General features: G+C 35.9%; 2 protein-coding genes across 3 annotated transcripts; both read left to right on the top strand.

Annotated features, from left to right (window-relative positions):
• The first annotated feature begins 7,239 nt into the window (after positions 1-7,239).
• LOC102629972 (phosphatidylinositol 4-kinase gamma 7-like) lies at positions 7,240-10,975 on the top strand. Of its 2 annotated transcripts, none has more exons than XM_006485654.4 (2): positions 7,240-7,465; positions 8,506-10,975. In XM_006485654.4, exon 2 carries the CDS (start codon positions 8,768-8,770, stop codon positions 10,595-10,597), a length of 1,830 nt encoding a protein of 609 aa, XP_006485717.2. In that variant the 5' UTR covers positions 7,240-7,465; positions 8,506-8,767; the 3' UTR covers positions 10,598-10,975. The 2 variants fall into 2 exon arrangements, with proteins under 2 accessions (XP_006485717.2, XP_006485718.2); XM_006485655.4 differs by having other exon boundaries at positions 7,240-7,461.
• Positions 10,976-11,103: 128 nt separating this feature from the next.
• On the top strand, positions 11,104-14,467 carry LOC102630473 (uncharacterized). Its single transcript, XM_006485656.4, has 3 exons — positions 11,104-11,681; positions 11,939-13,472; positions 13,993-14,467. The coding sequence occupies exons 1-3, from the start codon at positions 11,448-11,450 to the stop codon at positions 14,232-14,234; spliced, it is 2,010 nt and encodes a 669-aa protein (XP_006485719.2). The 5' UTR covers positions 11,104-11,447; the 3' UTR covers positions 14,235-14,467.
• The last annotated feature ends 930 nt before the right edge of the window (positions 14,468-15,397 follow it).

Raw genomic sequence — 15,397 nt, forward strand, 5'->3', positions numbered from 1 at the left:
CCCAAAGGATGAAACGTGGCCCCATGTCTAGTGGGACAAGTGTCTCGTGCTACTGGGGCAGCTTAGATTCGCTAATTGTTATGGATTCATGATTGTGGCATTTGGGCAGCACTTTTGACTCTTTATGATTTGTGAACGAGCACATTGAGGTCACCATTCACTAATGCTCAAGGAACACCTGCCACCTGGTGGTCCAATTTTCATGACACATCACATTATGCAAAGAACAAGATTGGTGAACTTTTCTATGCCTTATAGAGAGTTGCTTCGCATTTGATCAAAGAGTTAATCTATTGACACCCCTTTAATTGATCTTATAAAATTCCTATTGCCTGTACATTACATTTAGACAAATACAAATAGAACTAATTCTATTTATTTTTTTCTCACTCTCTCTCTTTCTCTCTCTTTTTTTTTTTTAGTCTCACGTGTACAATTGGTTTGCACAAAACTTAAAACAACAATCTTTTTTTACTTTTTTTAATACTGATTATTTTTATTTTTAGGAAACTAAAGTTTTTATTTTTATTTTTTGTAGAGAGAGAAGATTTGAAAATCAAAATTACTAAGTTTCTTTTTTCTTTTTCTTTTTTAGCATAAAAGAGATTATTTAAACAAAAAATGTAAAAAGAGTATTTTATATTGAAACAAAGCAAGGAAGCTACAACTATATTTGCAATTTCTGTAGGAGCCTCCCCCAGCAACACCGACTCATTTTAACTCCCTCTAAAATTGTTTCTGCTCCTACAAGTTCCACATCACTAGTTAAAATGTTTTCTGCAAATTAATGCCGCCATAAATTTAGACTCTCCCGTTAGAGTTCCTGACCAGTGACCGCAGCTCCAACTTCCATTAAACCCTCGAGACCATTTGCAGCAGCATCTGTATTTGGGTTGTACAAGTTGTCTCGTGGGGGAAACCATTGCATTTCATTGCAAAACAATTTTAAGTGTGAGAAAATTATTGTAAATTGAAAGATTTTTAGATGGGAAATTGGGTTTGTTTTTGACAATAAGTGAAGTACGGTTGAAATACAGGTTTCGACAAGGATGTTGGCGGAGTGCCAATAGTAAACTCGTGATCAAATTCTTAATGACATGATATTTGGGCTTTTATTTTAAGCTAATCGTTGAGATTGTGTGTGGGTTATAAGTACTATTGGGCTGATCTTGGGCTCTTTATTTTCTTAGTATAACCGCATATTTTGTCGCGAACTGGTCTTATTAAAAGCTTGTGTTTAGAGTGGCGCTTTTAAACACTCCCACTCAAATTCTTTTAACATTCCTTTTTGAGTTTTATTTCCTAAAACACCATAGCTTAATTTATACAATATAAACCCAGATATTAAATTAATCATTTTCTCATAAAATTTTTCCTTAAAAATATATTTCTTGTAAGATTTTATTCATAAAATAAATATAAATCCTATGACCTATGTTGTAGTAACTAGTTCGAAAATCCTCTTTCTTTAATTCTTTGATTACATCATCTTAGTGCCAGTTTCTAGAAAGATTAAAGAGCAAGAGCCAAACCCATATTTTTCAAAGTCTCCAATCTATCTTAACACAAAAGTAATACGTAGCAAAAGCATCAGTCGTCCCCCTCAACTACCCACTAACAATTGCTGAATATAAATTCTAAATCATCATCATCAATCCGCGGCTGACTCTTACGAATTTGCATATACAGCTGTGGGAACAGGTTTGTTATTCTCATATTTTGTATTAAATATTACTAAGCATTGATGCTTTGGAATTGGAAGCATACCCATTTGTGGTGGATTTTAAATCAAAGAGACTCAAACCCCTTCGCCGTTATCGCACGACTTTGAAAGTTTATAGCTATAAATGTGTTACAAATATAAATCACATGTTGGACGGGTGGGTCGTCCGTGATGGGCCGATCCGACTCGATCCACACATCGTCACTACCATGTAGTTATCATGTACGGTTTATGGAGATTGAGAGGGAAGTTGAGTTTAAATCAACTTCCTCCACTTTAGCTTAACTCTCTCAAAAAAAATAAGAATGCAGGCATAGATTTAGAAAATATTACTTCATTTTCTTCTCTTCTTCGTGAAGATCAAATTAAGAACATAGAATAATCCATAAAAGAGGGCATTTATACGGTGATTATAAAATAATTTCCACTCGTGATTTCTTTCCGACCATCAAGTATCAACGTGATTCAACACTTAATTCTTCCGCTGTCTCGAAAAAGGTATGGCTTCAAGGATCCTTTTATATTTTAAATCAATAGCAGCATGTATAGCTTGGTGGACTCTCACATGAACTAAAAATATCTTTATTTGAATAAGAAACCCCATGTTTTACTCAACGCATGCATAAACCACTTCATTTCCCGAATATTAAAATGAATCAGAGCTTATTTAATTTAAACTAATGTTGCTTAGCCTCATCTGTCTTCCTTGGGGGTCGGGAGAAGAAGACGTCTTAAAAGAAAGAATGAATCAACGAACCAAAAGAAGGGTGCAATAAAATAATTTGTATTCATCGTGCATGGTCCCCGAAGCTAAGATCTCTTGTTCCCTTATGCTGTTGCAATCACAACATTGGTAACTAGTAATTGGAAACTTGATATCACATCTTGGAAAAAAATTGATTCATACAATATATCATAAACATAAAAGTAAGAGCAACTCATAACTCACGAACCTTTATTTCGATGGAATAAAAAAGGAATAATATGTTTAATTATATATGTAATTACCTGCAGATTTTAAGTATCAATTACACGGGACGTTGCATTTACTTCATAATCAAGTGGAATTGAAAAATCTGAGCCGAAAGTCTCTTACCGTGACAACCATGCATATATCAAATAATCGTTTTCCTCCCTTTTTGACCATATCTAGCTCTGCCCCATACGGCCATTTGGCCTCAACATATTTAATAAATACATAAATTATTAAATAAAACTAATATGCTTTTTATGTGTTTAAAGTAAAATAATTAAAATGTTTTATGTAATGATAGTAAGATAATATATTACATTTATCTATTAAATATTTAGTTTTATTTCTATCTTATATTATTAGTTAAATTAAATATTTTTATACAAATATAAATTAACATTTATTAATTTAAAATTTTAATTTATTAAATAATAAAAGTTATTGATTATATATAAAATATTAATGGAGTTCTAATGCAGTACAACCTAAACCCCATCCCCTTTCCATGGGTTTATTTTATACATGTTTTATTATATTAGTCACCTTTTTAATGCAAGGCAATGTAACCAGAAATTGTAGCCAAACATTAATTAGCATAAGATGAATGTTTGAATGCAATGCAATATTATGTAATGCAAGCTACCAAATATACCCTGATGCAAGAATGGTAAGAGAATTAACTTTTCAAATGAAGAGAAAAAATTTGAAGGTTATATACTCATTTAATCCTTAAGTTTGTGCCAAATACTTAGTCAAGCATTATATTTTTAAAAGTTATTCAAAAGGCTTATGTTGCAGATTCTCTATTTTAAAAAATTTTAATGTCTAACTTATTACAATTCTTAGTTAAATAAGATTAAACTAAACAACTATAGAGGTAATAATAGGGATCTTTTACATAATTTTAAAAATATATGGATTAATTGAGTCATTAGCTCAAATTACAAAAGCTAGAGGACCATTTATCCAAATTTGAAATCGCAAGCCTTATTTCCTATCTACTGATATTATAAATTCAAAGTTTGATCAGCCTATCACTTTGATGCCATACACCACTCTAGATAGACGAAATGGGAGTCACTTTCTTGAACATTGAGTTTGCCACCGATCAAGATTAGATTAGATAAAATAAAGCACAAAGAAGATAAGGTGAAAGGCAATACTTGATAGCTAGCTGGAATCTCTCTTTATTTCTCATGTATTGATAAGCAATTATTATTTTTCATCAAATGGGATTCAACTATAGTGAAAAGGGCATAGCTTGAGAGAATCTTTATAATTGGAAAATACAGTTTTGGAAGATTTGATAAAAGAAGTAAAAGAACTTTAGTTTCATCATCTTCGCTATCACGAGAATAAGATCATTTGAACTTGACGGTTCAGGTTCACGTTCACAAGTATAAAATTAGCCGATCAACTAATAAAAATTAATTCAATGGGAAAATAACAACATTAGTGAAAAGAATGACGAATACTGATTTATTTCTTATATTTTAGGTTAAGGACTCATTTAGTCTCTATATTTAAAAAAAGAGTAATATCTCAAGACAGTCTCTTGTTAATATGCTGCACTCTTCCCCTTACTTTTTATTTACTTTTACAATAATATCCTTGGAACAATCTTTACAATAATTTCTATTTACCAAAATTTCCAAGTTAATATCAAATTAATAAATTAACATTTTTTTATTAATGTCTCAAAATTGTGTAAGGATATTTTTGTAAAAACAAAAAAAAAGTAAAGACAAAAGTGTAACACATTTATTAAAAAGGATGTTCGAAGATATTTTTTAAAGTATAAAAATTAAATATATATTTAATATAAAATATAAAGACAAAACGAATATTTTAATTAATGAAAATGTTTGCGCGAGAAAGACAAGTCTATTCTGTCAAGTCAGTCTCGCCTGTCAAAGCTGTAGCATCTTGTGCTGTTGAAAAAGATTCAACTTCCACTAGACAGCAAATTCAACTTCATGAAAAGCAATCGTGCCCAAAAAATCAACCCCTTCTATTAAATATTCTTTGAAAGTTTCTTTTTATTGCTTCAGAGAGAATTAGGCCCCAATATGATTTAGACCGCGCAATTTATTTTGAATTGCTTGTAACATGGTTGTTGCTAGAAATGTTAAAAAAAAAAAAAAAAAAGATTGCAGGTAATTTTACTACCGTACTCTTGCCGTTGGTCTAATGTGATGTGTTTTGGTCAAAAAAATATGAAGAATTTTTGAAGAAATGGGATTTGGTCCATAATTTATTTGCAGGGACTGTCCTTGGGTACCGGCTGCTTACTGGTTAGCCCTCTGTTAATTCACATTTCACGTTGTTTCTAACGTTCCATTTGTTATTTTTTTATAAATAATTATTTCTAACTATAAATATGAAATGTATGAAATCAAAGGAAAGACTTAAGAAGAGGATTCCTTAAATACTTGGGAATTTTGAGAATATAACTACGTTAAATATTTATTGGCAGAGCTTTACCACCCTAGTGGTTCTACCCGGCTCGAATCTAGATTAGACGGAATCTAATGTAGTTTTAAAAAACCAGATGATTTAATACACCAATAAAAAAAAAAAAACTTAAAAAGAGGATTCCTTAACTTTTCTTCATTTTTGTTTGTTTAGAAAAGCCGACTGAAAATAAAAGATAAAGAAGAGCTTTTTTTATTTTTTATTTTTATTTTTTTCTAGTGGCATGGACTCATGGCCTTTGTTCTTAGAATTTTTCTCTGAACTCACTAATTGTAGAAAAAGTTTTAGTCGGCAAGCTAGAACGATTTAGTAGTTTTTCGTTTACCCTTTGCATTTTCCTTTTTTCATTTCATTGCAAAACCAAAATATCAAAAATACCAAAGATGGTTATACTTTATAAACAAGCAAATAACATTTTCCTTAATTAAAAAAAAAAAAGAGAGAGAAAGAATATATATTTAGCGTTTCACCAAAAATAACTAACAACAAGTGAAAGTGATACATTAACCTCCCTAATGCCGTGGGATTTGAATAATCATTTTATTTCTAAGCCATTAATAATGATTCACATCAATTTCCATATTCCTTAACTTAATAGGAAGTGATCATGTATTTATGTTAACGTAAGATAATATAATTTATCGCTTAAATTTTATTTTATTTTAATTTTTTTCTTAAGAGTAAAATATTAATAATTGCACAACTTTATTTTAAACTCCATTGATTTATAATTATTTTTTTATTGCATACTATTCTTTGTAAATTGTAACAAAAAATTTATCGAGACTAATTTTGATCAGCACGAGAGTAAGAAGTATAGTTTAAAAATTATTTCTTGGAGAAAATTTTCCACATTTTAACAACAATGCGAATTGAATCATTTCTCTTATGAAGAAAGGCAAGAACCACGGCCTCTTACAATTCTTAATAAATCTGCTCGCCTTTGCTTTGTTGAGATTTTGTTCAAAAAAATTTCAGTATCACAATGAGTACTCTCATCCTTTGAAAATGACATTGCAACCCATTTCCATCAATGCCCCTCCGTGAAAACTTTTTAGCCTTCTATGCATTATATTACTCTCGTAATCGAGGGTGGTTTGGGTATTAAAATAAACAGTTACGTACTTTGGGTTGGTCGGTCTGGGTCAGGCCCATGACCAGTCCCTGCTGCCCGGCGTACAGGAAGCAAGTGCTGCTCCTTAGACGGCGACATTGCCACCTGCTCACCCAATAAATTGCCTCCACGTCATCGCCTGCACGATCACCCCGTACACATTCTTATGGTGGCGCTGTTCCTTCTTTTAGTTTTGATCGGACGGCTTTCATTTTGGGTTTCTAGAGATCTCCTTTGAGCGTTGCCGCATTGCCGATTCACGACTCCATTACAACTTTGTATGACTGACAAGGACACGCTTTCATTTTGGTTATGCGAAACAAGGGAAACCTGGTGCAGTTGTGGTACTGTACTATAGTTGTATCCAGTCGTCAGATGTCAATAAATCCTACCAATCTAAGTGTATCCAACGGCTGGATGCAACTGTGGCACAGAGTATCACAGTTGCACCGTAGCCTGATCCGCGAAACAACGACAAATTTAAAAATTTTGAATTCTTTCAAATTTCGACCAACCTTTTTACATTTTTGTCCCTCCCATGATAGTTCTGTGAAAATTGTTAATTTCTCGAGATTAAATGTCATTTTTGTTTTAATCTTGTAATTATAATTGTAATATATACATTTTACTATAAAATTGTTATGAGAGGTCGCATTGCATTTACCGTGTGGTTTGAGTTCATCATCTATCGTGATTCTTTAACTGGAAAGTAAGTAATTCATTTTCAACTGAAATAATACTCACCTTCCATTAAATTGAATCATTTTAATGATTTATCTAATAATTATTACATTTGGGCAAAAATAGATGTCAAGTTACATTTTAACTGTAACGAAGTCCTTGCGAAATGAGTAAAAAAAGTAGTGGAGCTAAGGACATTCTGGTAATTCTAGTGGAACCGTCAAGGTCCCTTCCTCGTTGCTCATGTGAAGGCCAAGTCACTTTAAAAAGTGAACAATGTAAGCAAATGCCAAAACACAGAGAGAGGGATTTTGGGGCTGGCTTTGCTATAAAGCTGAGGTTTGGTTTCAGAGGAAACTCTGATCATCAATCACCTCGTAGCCTTCGCATCCCGACTGTTGATCACTCATACTCCGCTCATCGTCAACGGTCGTGATCCTCTCTCTCTCTGTCTTTCTCCCTGTGATCTTCTTCTTCGCCTCAAGATTCCATCAAGTATGTAAGTCTTCATTTGCTTATCTTTTTTTTTTTTTAAATTTGTTTTTCATGCATTTCTTGTTTAAGCTTTGATGGAGGAGGAGTACTTTTCAATGCGCTCTTCTCAAAATTTGATCATCGCAAGATTCAGTTTTGCTTAGCGCACCGTTTGGACGGCGAGAACATGCGTGAAAATTGAAAATTTCGAACTTTTTATTCTTTTTTACTGTTTGCTGTCAAAATGAAGTGAGATGAGTGTGACCAAACTCATTGACATCTGTCCTTTTTGCGGCTTGCTTTCTGATTAATCAAGCAGATGCTTGGGGAAGAGGATGCAAGTTATGCAAGTCTTGTAGACGAGGCAAAATTTATTCTTTCTTTATTTTCACCATTTTGTTTTTAGATCTTTCTGAAGAAATAATAAACGACTGCCTTTAGTGAATTAGTAAACTACTGAAAATGTTACTTAAAACTGAAGCAAATATTTGGTATGCCTTCCCTTTATTTCTTTTGATTCCGTACAGAATTATTGCTATTCTTGTAATTACTTGGAGATGTAAGCGTCTTTATTATACATACGCTTAGTAATGTAAAACGGGTAAGTATGTGTTGATAGTCTGTTTATGAATGAACGATACTTGCTTTTCTTGATGAAAAAGGAAAGAAAGAAAGAAAGAAAAAGAGCTGCATAAATGTTGAAAGGAGAGTGCTGATGCACAATTTCTTGATTTACGATCTTGTATATGAGCTTGTGTATATTCTTGTGTGGAAATGATGCAGAATTGGGTTATGAGGATCTTTAAAAATTATTAGCCACATTGAAGCTGATCAATGTATTTTTATTTATTTATTTATTTTTTTAAAGTGTGTCTTATTGTTAAGTATCTTAAATAAGTCTATATTGGATCTTCTTCAGGGATTTTTTGATAGGTTTATTATTTGGGGCACGTTGTTTCTGTTCTTGTTAATATATATGATTTGGGTAATATCAAATGTACTTATCTTAGTTTGGAAATTCATTGTGTTTAATTTTTTCTGACTTTTGTTCTACAAATTATGCAGGCATTGTCCATGAATCCTCCATTGTAGCTATTTTCTAGACATCTTCTTGGTTCGGATGTGAATGTTTGTGGATTGATTATGCACTGGTGATCCTGCTGATGGTCGATTGGCTTTTAATATCTCTCTCATTCAGTTGGTGTCAGACTGGCACCTCTTGAGGGAGGGGACGAGTTTTTACTTTACTCTCGCTGCTTTTAGTTACCTTGAACACGGCAAGCTCTCTCTCCCGTCACATAAGTTAGGGAGTCCTGTTCAGACTCTGATGGCTGTTGCAGTGTTTAATGGTCCATGCAGCGGTGAGTACCATGGGAATTTGGGCGCAAAATCTTCTGGGACAAGGCGAGTGTTTGTACAGACTGAGACAGGCTGTGTCTTGGGGATGGAGTTGGATCGGAATGACAATGCCCACACGGTGAAAAGAAGGCTGCAGCTTGCCCTCAATATCCCTACTGATGAGAGTTCCTTGACATTTGGGGATCTTACACTAAACAATGACCTTAGTGCCATTAAAAAGGATTCCGCTCTTCTTCTAACTAGGAATGCCATGCATAGGAGCTCGTCGTCTCCATGTCTTTCACCTGTGGGAAAGAATCACCAGCAGAGGGATATGAGTGGTCCAATTGAGATATTAGGGCACCTGAGTTCTTATTCTAGAACGAATGAACTTGTTAAGGAAATTGTGGAGGGTATCAAGAATGGTGTTGAACCCATCCCCATCCATGGTGGGCTTGGAGGTGCTTACTACTTCAAAAACAGCAAAGGCGAGCATGTTGCTATTGTGAAACCAACTGATGAGGAACCTTTTGCGCCAAACAATCCAAAAGGATTTGCAGGGAAAGCTCTTGGGCAGCCAGGCCTGAAACGTTCTGTCAGAGTTGGGGAAACAGGATTCCGTGAAGTAGCTGCCTACCTTCTGGACTATGATCACTTTGCCAAAGTTCCCCCAACTGTCCTTGTGAAGGTTAGACACTCCATCTTTAATCTCAATGATGGAATGATTGGAAATAAACTTCAGAATGGGAAGAAGGTTAGCAAGATTGCATCTCTGCAGCAGTTCGTTCCTCATGACTTTGATGCGAGCGACCATGGAACCTCAAGCTTTCCTGTTGCTGCTATACACAGAATTGGGATATTAGATATCAGGATTTTCAACACTGATAGGCATGCAGGAAACCTTTTGGTGAGGAAACTTGATGGGGGTGGGAGGTTTGGTCAAGTGGAGCTTATCCCAATTGATCATGGTCTTTGCTTGCCAGAGAGCTTGGAAGACCCTTACTTTGAGTGGATGCATTGGCCTCAGGCTTCAATTCCTTTCTCTGAGGATGAGCTTGAGTATATTAGAAATCTCAATCCAGCGCACGATTCTGAGATGCTACGGACAGAGCTGCCCATGATTCGGGAGGCATGCTTACGAGTTTTGATACTCAGCACAGTATTCCTCCAGGAAGCAGCAGCTTTTGGGCTATGTCTCGCTGAGATTGGTGAGATGATGACTAGGGAATTTCGTAGTGAAGATGAGAAGCCTAGTGAGCTTGAGATTGTATGCCTTGAGGCAAGGAGGATCATAGCAGAGAGGGAAATTGCAGGCTTTGACGCTGAGAGTGGAGAGGATGACATTCTGTTTGATATCGATTGTGATGATGCAGAGTTTGACTGGGCATCAAAGATGTCTGGAGATTTCTTGAATCAAGGGTCATTTAGTTATGCTTCTAACATTTTGAATGGACATCACCTGCCATCTGAAGTGGAGAGTTTTGAAGAGGATGAAGCTGAGGGGAGTTTAGAGTCTTATGGAGATAAGCTGCCCCTGTCTCTAAACAGAACGGACTCCCATGAGAGAAGCCAAGATAACCAAAATGGAAAACCAGAAGGCAAATGCCTGGTGGGTTCAGTATCTGAGAGCAGAAGAAGTGCAGAAGAGCTGTTACCTACAACCACAAGCTTCGTGAAGCTCACTGATATGAACGAAGAAGAATGGTTGCTGTTTCTTGAGAAGTTCAAGGAGCTTCTTCACCCTGCCTTGGCCAAGCAAAGGCACACGACTATTGGGCATGGGCAGAGGCAGAGGTTGGGAACTTCATGCAAGTTTTAAGATAGCGTTAACCACCTGTTAAGTAAAACTAGTGGTGAAGGAGAAAAATAAAACATGCCACTAGGCTGGTAGAATTTTGAGGATGTCTAGGTCTGTTTTGTAGGATTGATATGCCTGGCGAAAGATAGATATGTCAACATATATATAGTTGGTAAAGAGTAGACTAAGATGTAAATATTCTCTGGGATCGGAGGTTCAGCAATCACAGTAGTAAAAAAGTAATGATAAGATCAGACCTTATGTTAGCGTCGGTTTTACCATTGATGATCATCGTCGGCTTCATTGTCGTTTTCATCATCTTATGTACCTTTTACATCTATATCGAAAATTTCAGGTGACAATCGGAAATAGAGGAAAGTTCTATTTACCTTGATCAAATTGGATTAGGATATCCTTATTGTTTGAGGAATTCTAAATTTTGTAGAATCTTTTTTCGCACACGTATATTTTATGAGAGAATTATATCATGAGGGAATTTCAATCTCATAAAAAAAAATTATGGAAATTTTGCTATAAAAATATTCTTTTTTGATAAGCGTCGGCAAATTTTTCTTTTTCACTAAAAAACAATTAAATAAAATTTTGAAAGGCAAAAGCTAAGCAGTTTTCAGTTCCAAGTAGGCCCAAGCCAGTTATAAAAGTCCTAAACAAACTCGCTTGCTCTCTCGCACGGAGACCGTTGGAAGGGACGAAGGGTGCAGACGCACAAACAAAAGCAATGGCGCATGACTAGGACTCTCCTTCGCCCAATACATCTTTTAATCGAAACAAACCTCTCAAAACCCTAAATTAAGATCAACCAGAATCACCGGAGCACAACCAACGCTCATCGAAATCAAATTCAAAATCAATGGAGGGATTACATTCTCGCAGCTGCGGAATATGTCTGATGGACGAAGGAAAATCAATCAGAGGCCAAATCGACAGCTGCGATCACTACTTTTGCTTCGTGTGCATCATGGAGTGGGCCAAGATCGAGTCTAAATGCCCCATGTGCAAGCGCCGCTTCACCTCTATTCGTAGACCGCCGAAAGACGGTGTCTTCCCCCGTGAGCGATTCGTTGTTGTTCCAAAACGCGATCAGGTTTTTACTTTCTCTTTCCTCGTTTCTTACTGTTGTTTCTATTTAATTTCACTGATTTAAATTTAGTTTTATTGTTACTGTAGAAGTAGAGAAGTTTCTGTAGGCTTTGATTTTGCCGCCATATTTTGTTTTAGGTGTAAATTTTGTGATTGCGTGACTTCATAGTTTAATTGCTTAATATTTTCCAGTATTTATGAGTTTTGGCTTAATTATAGTAATTATAATAAAATCTTACTGATTAGGGGTTGGTTATGCAGATTTATGGTGGGTTTGGAATTGCGTCAAGCAGGACTGCTGATCCTTATGCATATGTTCGATGTAATGTGTGTCAAGGCACTACTTATGAAAGTCTTCTACTACTTTGTGATCTTTGTGATACGGCTTCTCATACTTACTGCGTTGGCATGGGTAATGCTGTGCCTGAAGGTGATTGGTTCTGCCATGACTGTACTGTTTTGAGGGATGAACACGACAATGCTGAAATTGAAACTGATACTGAAACTGTTTTTGGTGATGGTAGTGTTAGTGAAGTGGTTGTTCAAAATTCTGACTCTGAACACAACAATGCTGAAACTGTTGCAGAAATTGTTAATTTTGGTGGTAGTCAAGAGGTTGTTGAAAATTCTGGATCTGAACGAAGTACTGTTGAAACTGTTTCTGACATTGTACGCACCGGCGGCAATCAAAATATCGTTGAATGCTCAGGGCCTGACTGCATTGGTGCTGATACCATTATAAACTCCCATGAAATGCCACCAGGTGATGCAGGTTTTGCCCTCTTTGAAATAGTAAGCTCAATCCCTCATCCAAAAGAATCCTTGTATAGATTTTGGAATTCACATCCTGTTTCCCCTAGAAGGGGAATTGTTATTTTGGATAATGCAACTTCTCGGAATGGAAGAATGGATCAGAGCACTGCAGATAATTCAACTGAATTGGGTGCAAGAACATTGCGGCGTTGTCGAGATTTGCAAGACCGTATACAAGCAATACGTGAGAATTGGAGTGCGTTGCAAAACAACTCATTAAGGTTCAGTTCTATTCCAGTCGAATCAGGTACCAAACATCGTAAAAGACATAATGTTAGTGAGGTTTCGCAAGAGAGATCAGGTCAACCATGCCCCTCCACTTCCGGAAGTGGTCAGCATCTGAGATCTCAGGATGGTTCGTCTTGTGACTCACATGATGTTGAGAAAGCATGGAAAATGATGAAAACTGCTAAGTCAATGCTCCGGAAAAGTGAAAGGGCCAGCAATGTATGTAAGTCCTCTAAAAATCTTAATATAAAAGTAAATGCTTCAAAACAAGCAATGAATACAAGGTCAAGTCTTCATGATGCTGAAAGACAACAGCCTGGAAATAGGTCTGTTATGTCAGATCGCCGAAATCAGAATACGGCTATGACGGTTGAATCTTCTGAGAGGCTTCAAAGTACTTATTCAACAGGATTGGCACAATCACCAGGGAGTGGGAAAGGAAATATCCAAAATCAGAGTAATGTCTGTAATTTCAAAGGGGCAAGACTGATGGGAAAAAGTATATGCGGAGGTTCATCAAGTATCCCTAATAAGCAAGGTGATTCTAGCTCAATAAATTTGACAGGGCCAGTGCCTGGAACTTCTTGTTCACATATTGGTGAACACGATGTACTTCCATCTTCCAGTAAGATCGTTGACCCTGAGGGAAAGGTTCTTGCAGAAAGCAAAGCAAGAAAATATGATCATGCAAAATGTGAGATCCAGTCTCTTGTAAAGCTCAACTTAAAGTGTTTAAGCAGAGACAAACGATTAGGTATGTTTACAGTATTTCAAGGATCACTAGAGATAAATTTCTAGCATTGGCAAATGGCAATCAATATTTCGTTTAGTATATTAATCTTATATGCTCCGGTTTCAGATAGTTTGTTATATCTGAATATTATGACTGATTTAGTGTGTAAAGTTATTAATGATAGGAGACATAAGTAAATGCCTAAATTGTTAGCATTGCAACATGGATATTGTGCAATCACTTACCACTTAAGATATGTGGACATCCCATATGTCCCAGTTCCATCAAACATAGACTTGTTACCCATTGTGTACTGGCAAACTATTGACATATTTCTGACAACACAGCATAATTAGTCGTTGGAACGAAAAGGATATCTTTTGAAACTTGTTCCAGAAAATCCTCTCTTTTCTACTCTCAACTGCAGTTTTGCTTGCTTACATAATGTCCATCATGGCCTTTTGCTATATTATCTTTGTTTAATTGGTATCTGAGGTATTTAAATAAAAGTGATCTAATTGCTTTATCTTTGCTTGTGTAGAATATGATGCATTCAAGAAAGTTGCAAGACTCGCCACACACACCATCTTGGCATCATGTGGTTTAGAGCACCCAAAATCTGGAATTCGCTTTCATCCAAGCTCAACAGTCTGCAGTCATGGTGAACATATCAAAAAGCTTTGTAAATCCACTTTGATGCCAGATTGTTGTCGAGAATGCTTTTATGCTTTTGTAAAGGATGTTATTCGCTCCATTATGTTTGAAAAAGTAGATGGTACTTAGAATACATTAATTTCTCTGAGCAACGTAGGAAAGGGAAAATTCTCTTTTCTTTTTTTTTTTTTCCCAAAATTTCCCCCCTTTGGGGGGCAAAGTTTGAGTTTTTGTATATATATTCTTCGTTCTTACTTCTTAGTGGTCCTTTAAGGCATGTATGTGGTAATAAATAATTACTCTATTTGATTTTATATGAGTAAATATATCCTCTCGCATGGCATGTTCTCGCTTTTAGCGTATATGGCCATATGGTAAAGAAGCTACAGATAGAATACCGCTATAAGGATACAAAATCTTGATTATCATATAGATCAGGGGAGTGTTTATACATCGGCGTAACATTAAAATTTGCACTAAACATTAAATTTGTAATATATGATGAATTGCAGGATTACAACGTTGTATTAAACATTGTGTTTTGAGTTATACATCGACCACCCCATCGTTTAACTCTTTGCTTTTATCCTCTCCGCCTCCGGTCTTGTCGCTTCCACAGCCTCGGTAACGAGTCGAGCTAGGAATAATTTGAGTTCCCTCGCCAACTGGGATCGCCACTCCTAGCTCTAGAACCAATAACCGTGGCTTCCAATAACTGCTCGGCACCTATAGGCCAAGTCAGCATCACCACACCCGCTGCCACACCTTCCAGCGCGGGGTTCCACCCGCAGTGTGTCAAGAACGCGCCCACCTCTCGGTGCCTTAAACTCGGAACCTGTGCGTCAGCATGTAGCGAGTCATAAAAGTAATCGTTTTTATACAACCATACGAATTTAAAATCATAAATTGGAATACAAAACCAGAGAAACCCTAATTAGCGTATGTTGTTTTATGAGTTATCTAGGTCACAAGTTTTGACATTGGCAATTTTACTTGGGCCAAGAACCCGCGATAAGTTAAAAATTGTTCTCCAAACTTAAGTTTACTTTACTTCTCTTTCATCATCTTAAACTTAAGGTTGACGGAGTGTTACTTTTATTTTATTATTATTATTATTAATTTGGAGAAAGGGTGTCAAGTTATTATTTATTTATTTATTTTTATTTGAGGGAGGACTCCAATTATGAGAGGTATTTTTAAGCCCGTACCACAACGCAGATTAAAAGTTTCCGCTCGAACCGAGAGGCACATGTTCTCCCAACAAAGGTGACTTCCCTGCGACTTGAACTGGG

The sequence above is a fragment of the Citrus sinensis genome, chromosome 3 (genome assembly GCF_022201045.2).
Source record: "Citrus sinensis cultivar Valencia sweet orange chromosome 3, DVS_A1.0, whole genome shotgun sequence".
NCBI classification, from domain to species: Eukaryota; Viridiplantae; Streptophyta; class Magnoliopsida; order Sapindales; family Rutaceae; genus Citrus; species Citrus sinensis.

What these genes read in the sequence shown, in the direction of transcription:
- LOC102629972 (XM_006485654.4), top strand. Translation starts at nt 8,768, where the DNA reads ATGGCTGTTGCAGTGTTTAATGGTCCATGCAGCGGTGAGTACCATGGG.
- LOC102630473 (XM_006485656.4), top strand. Translation starts at nt 11,448, where the DNA reads ATGGAGGGATTACATTCTCGCAGCTGCGGAATATGTCTGATGGACGAA. An exon ending in TTGTTCCAAAACGCGATCAG is followed by an intron (nt 11,682 to 11,938) that starts GTTTTTACTTTC and finishes TTGGTTATGCAG; the next exon opens with ATTTATGGTGGGTTTGGAAT. An exon ending in AAGCAGAGACAAACGATTAG is followed by an intron (nt 13,473 to 13,992) that starts GTATGTTTACAG and finishes TTGCTTGTGTAG; the next exon opens with AATATGATGCATTCAAGAAA.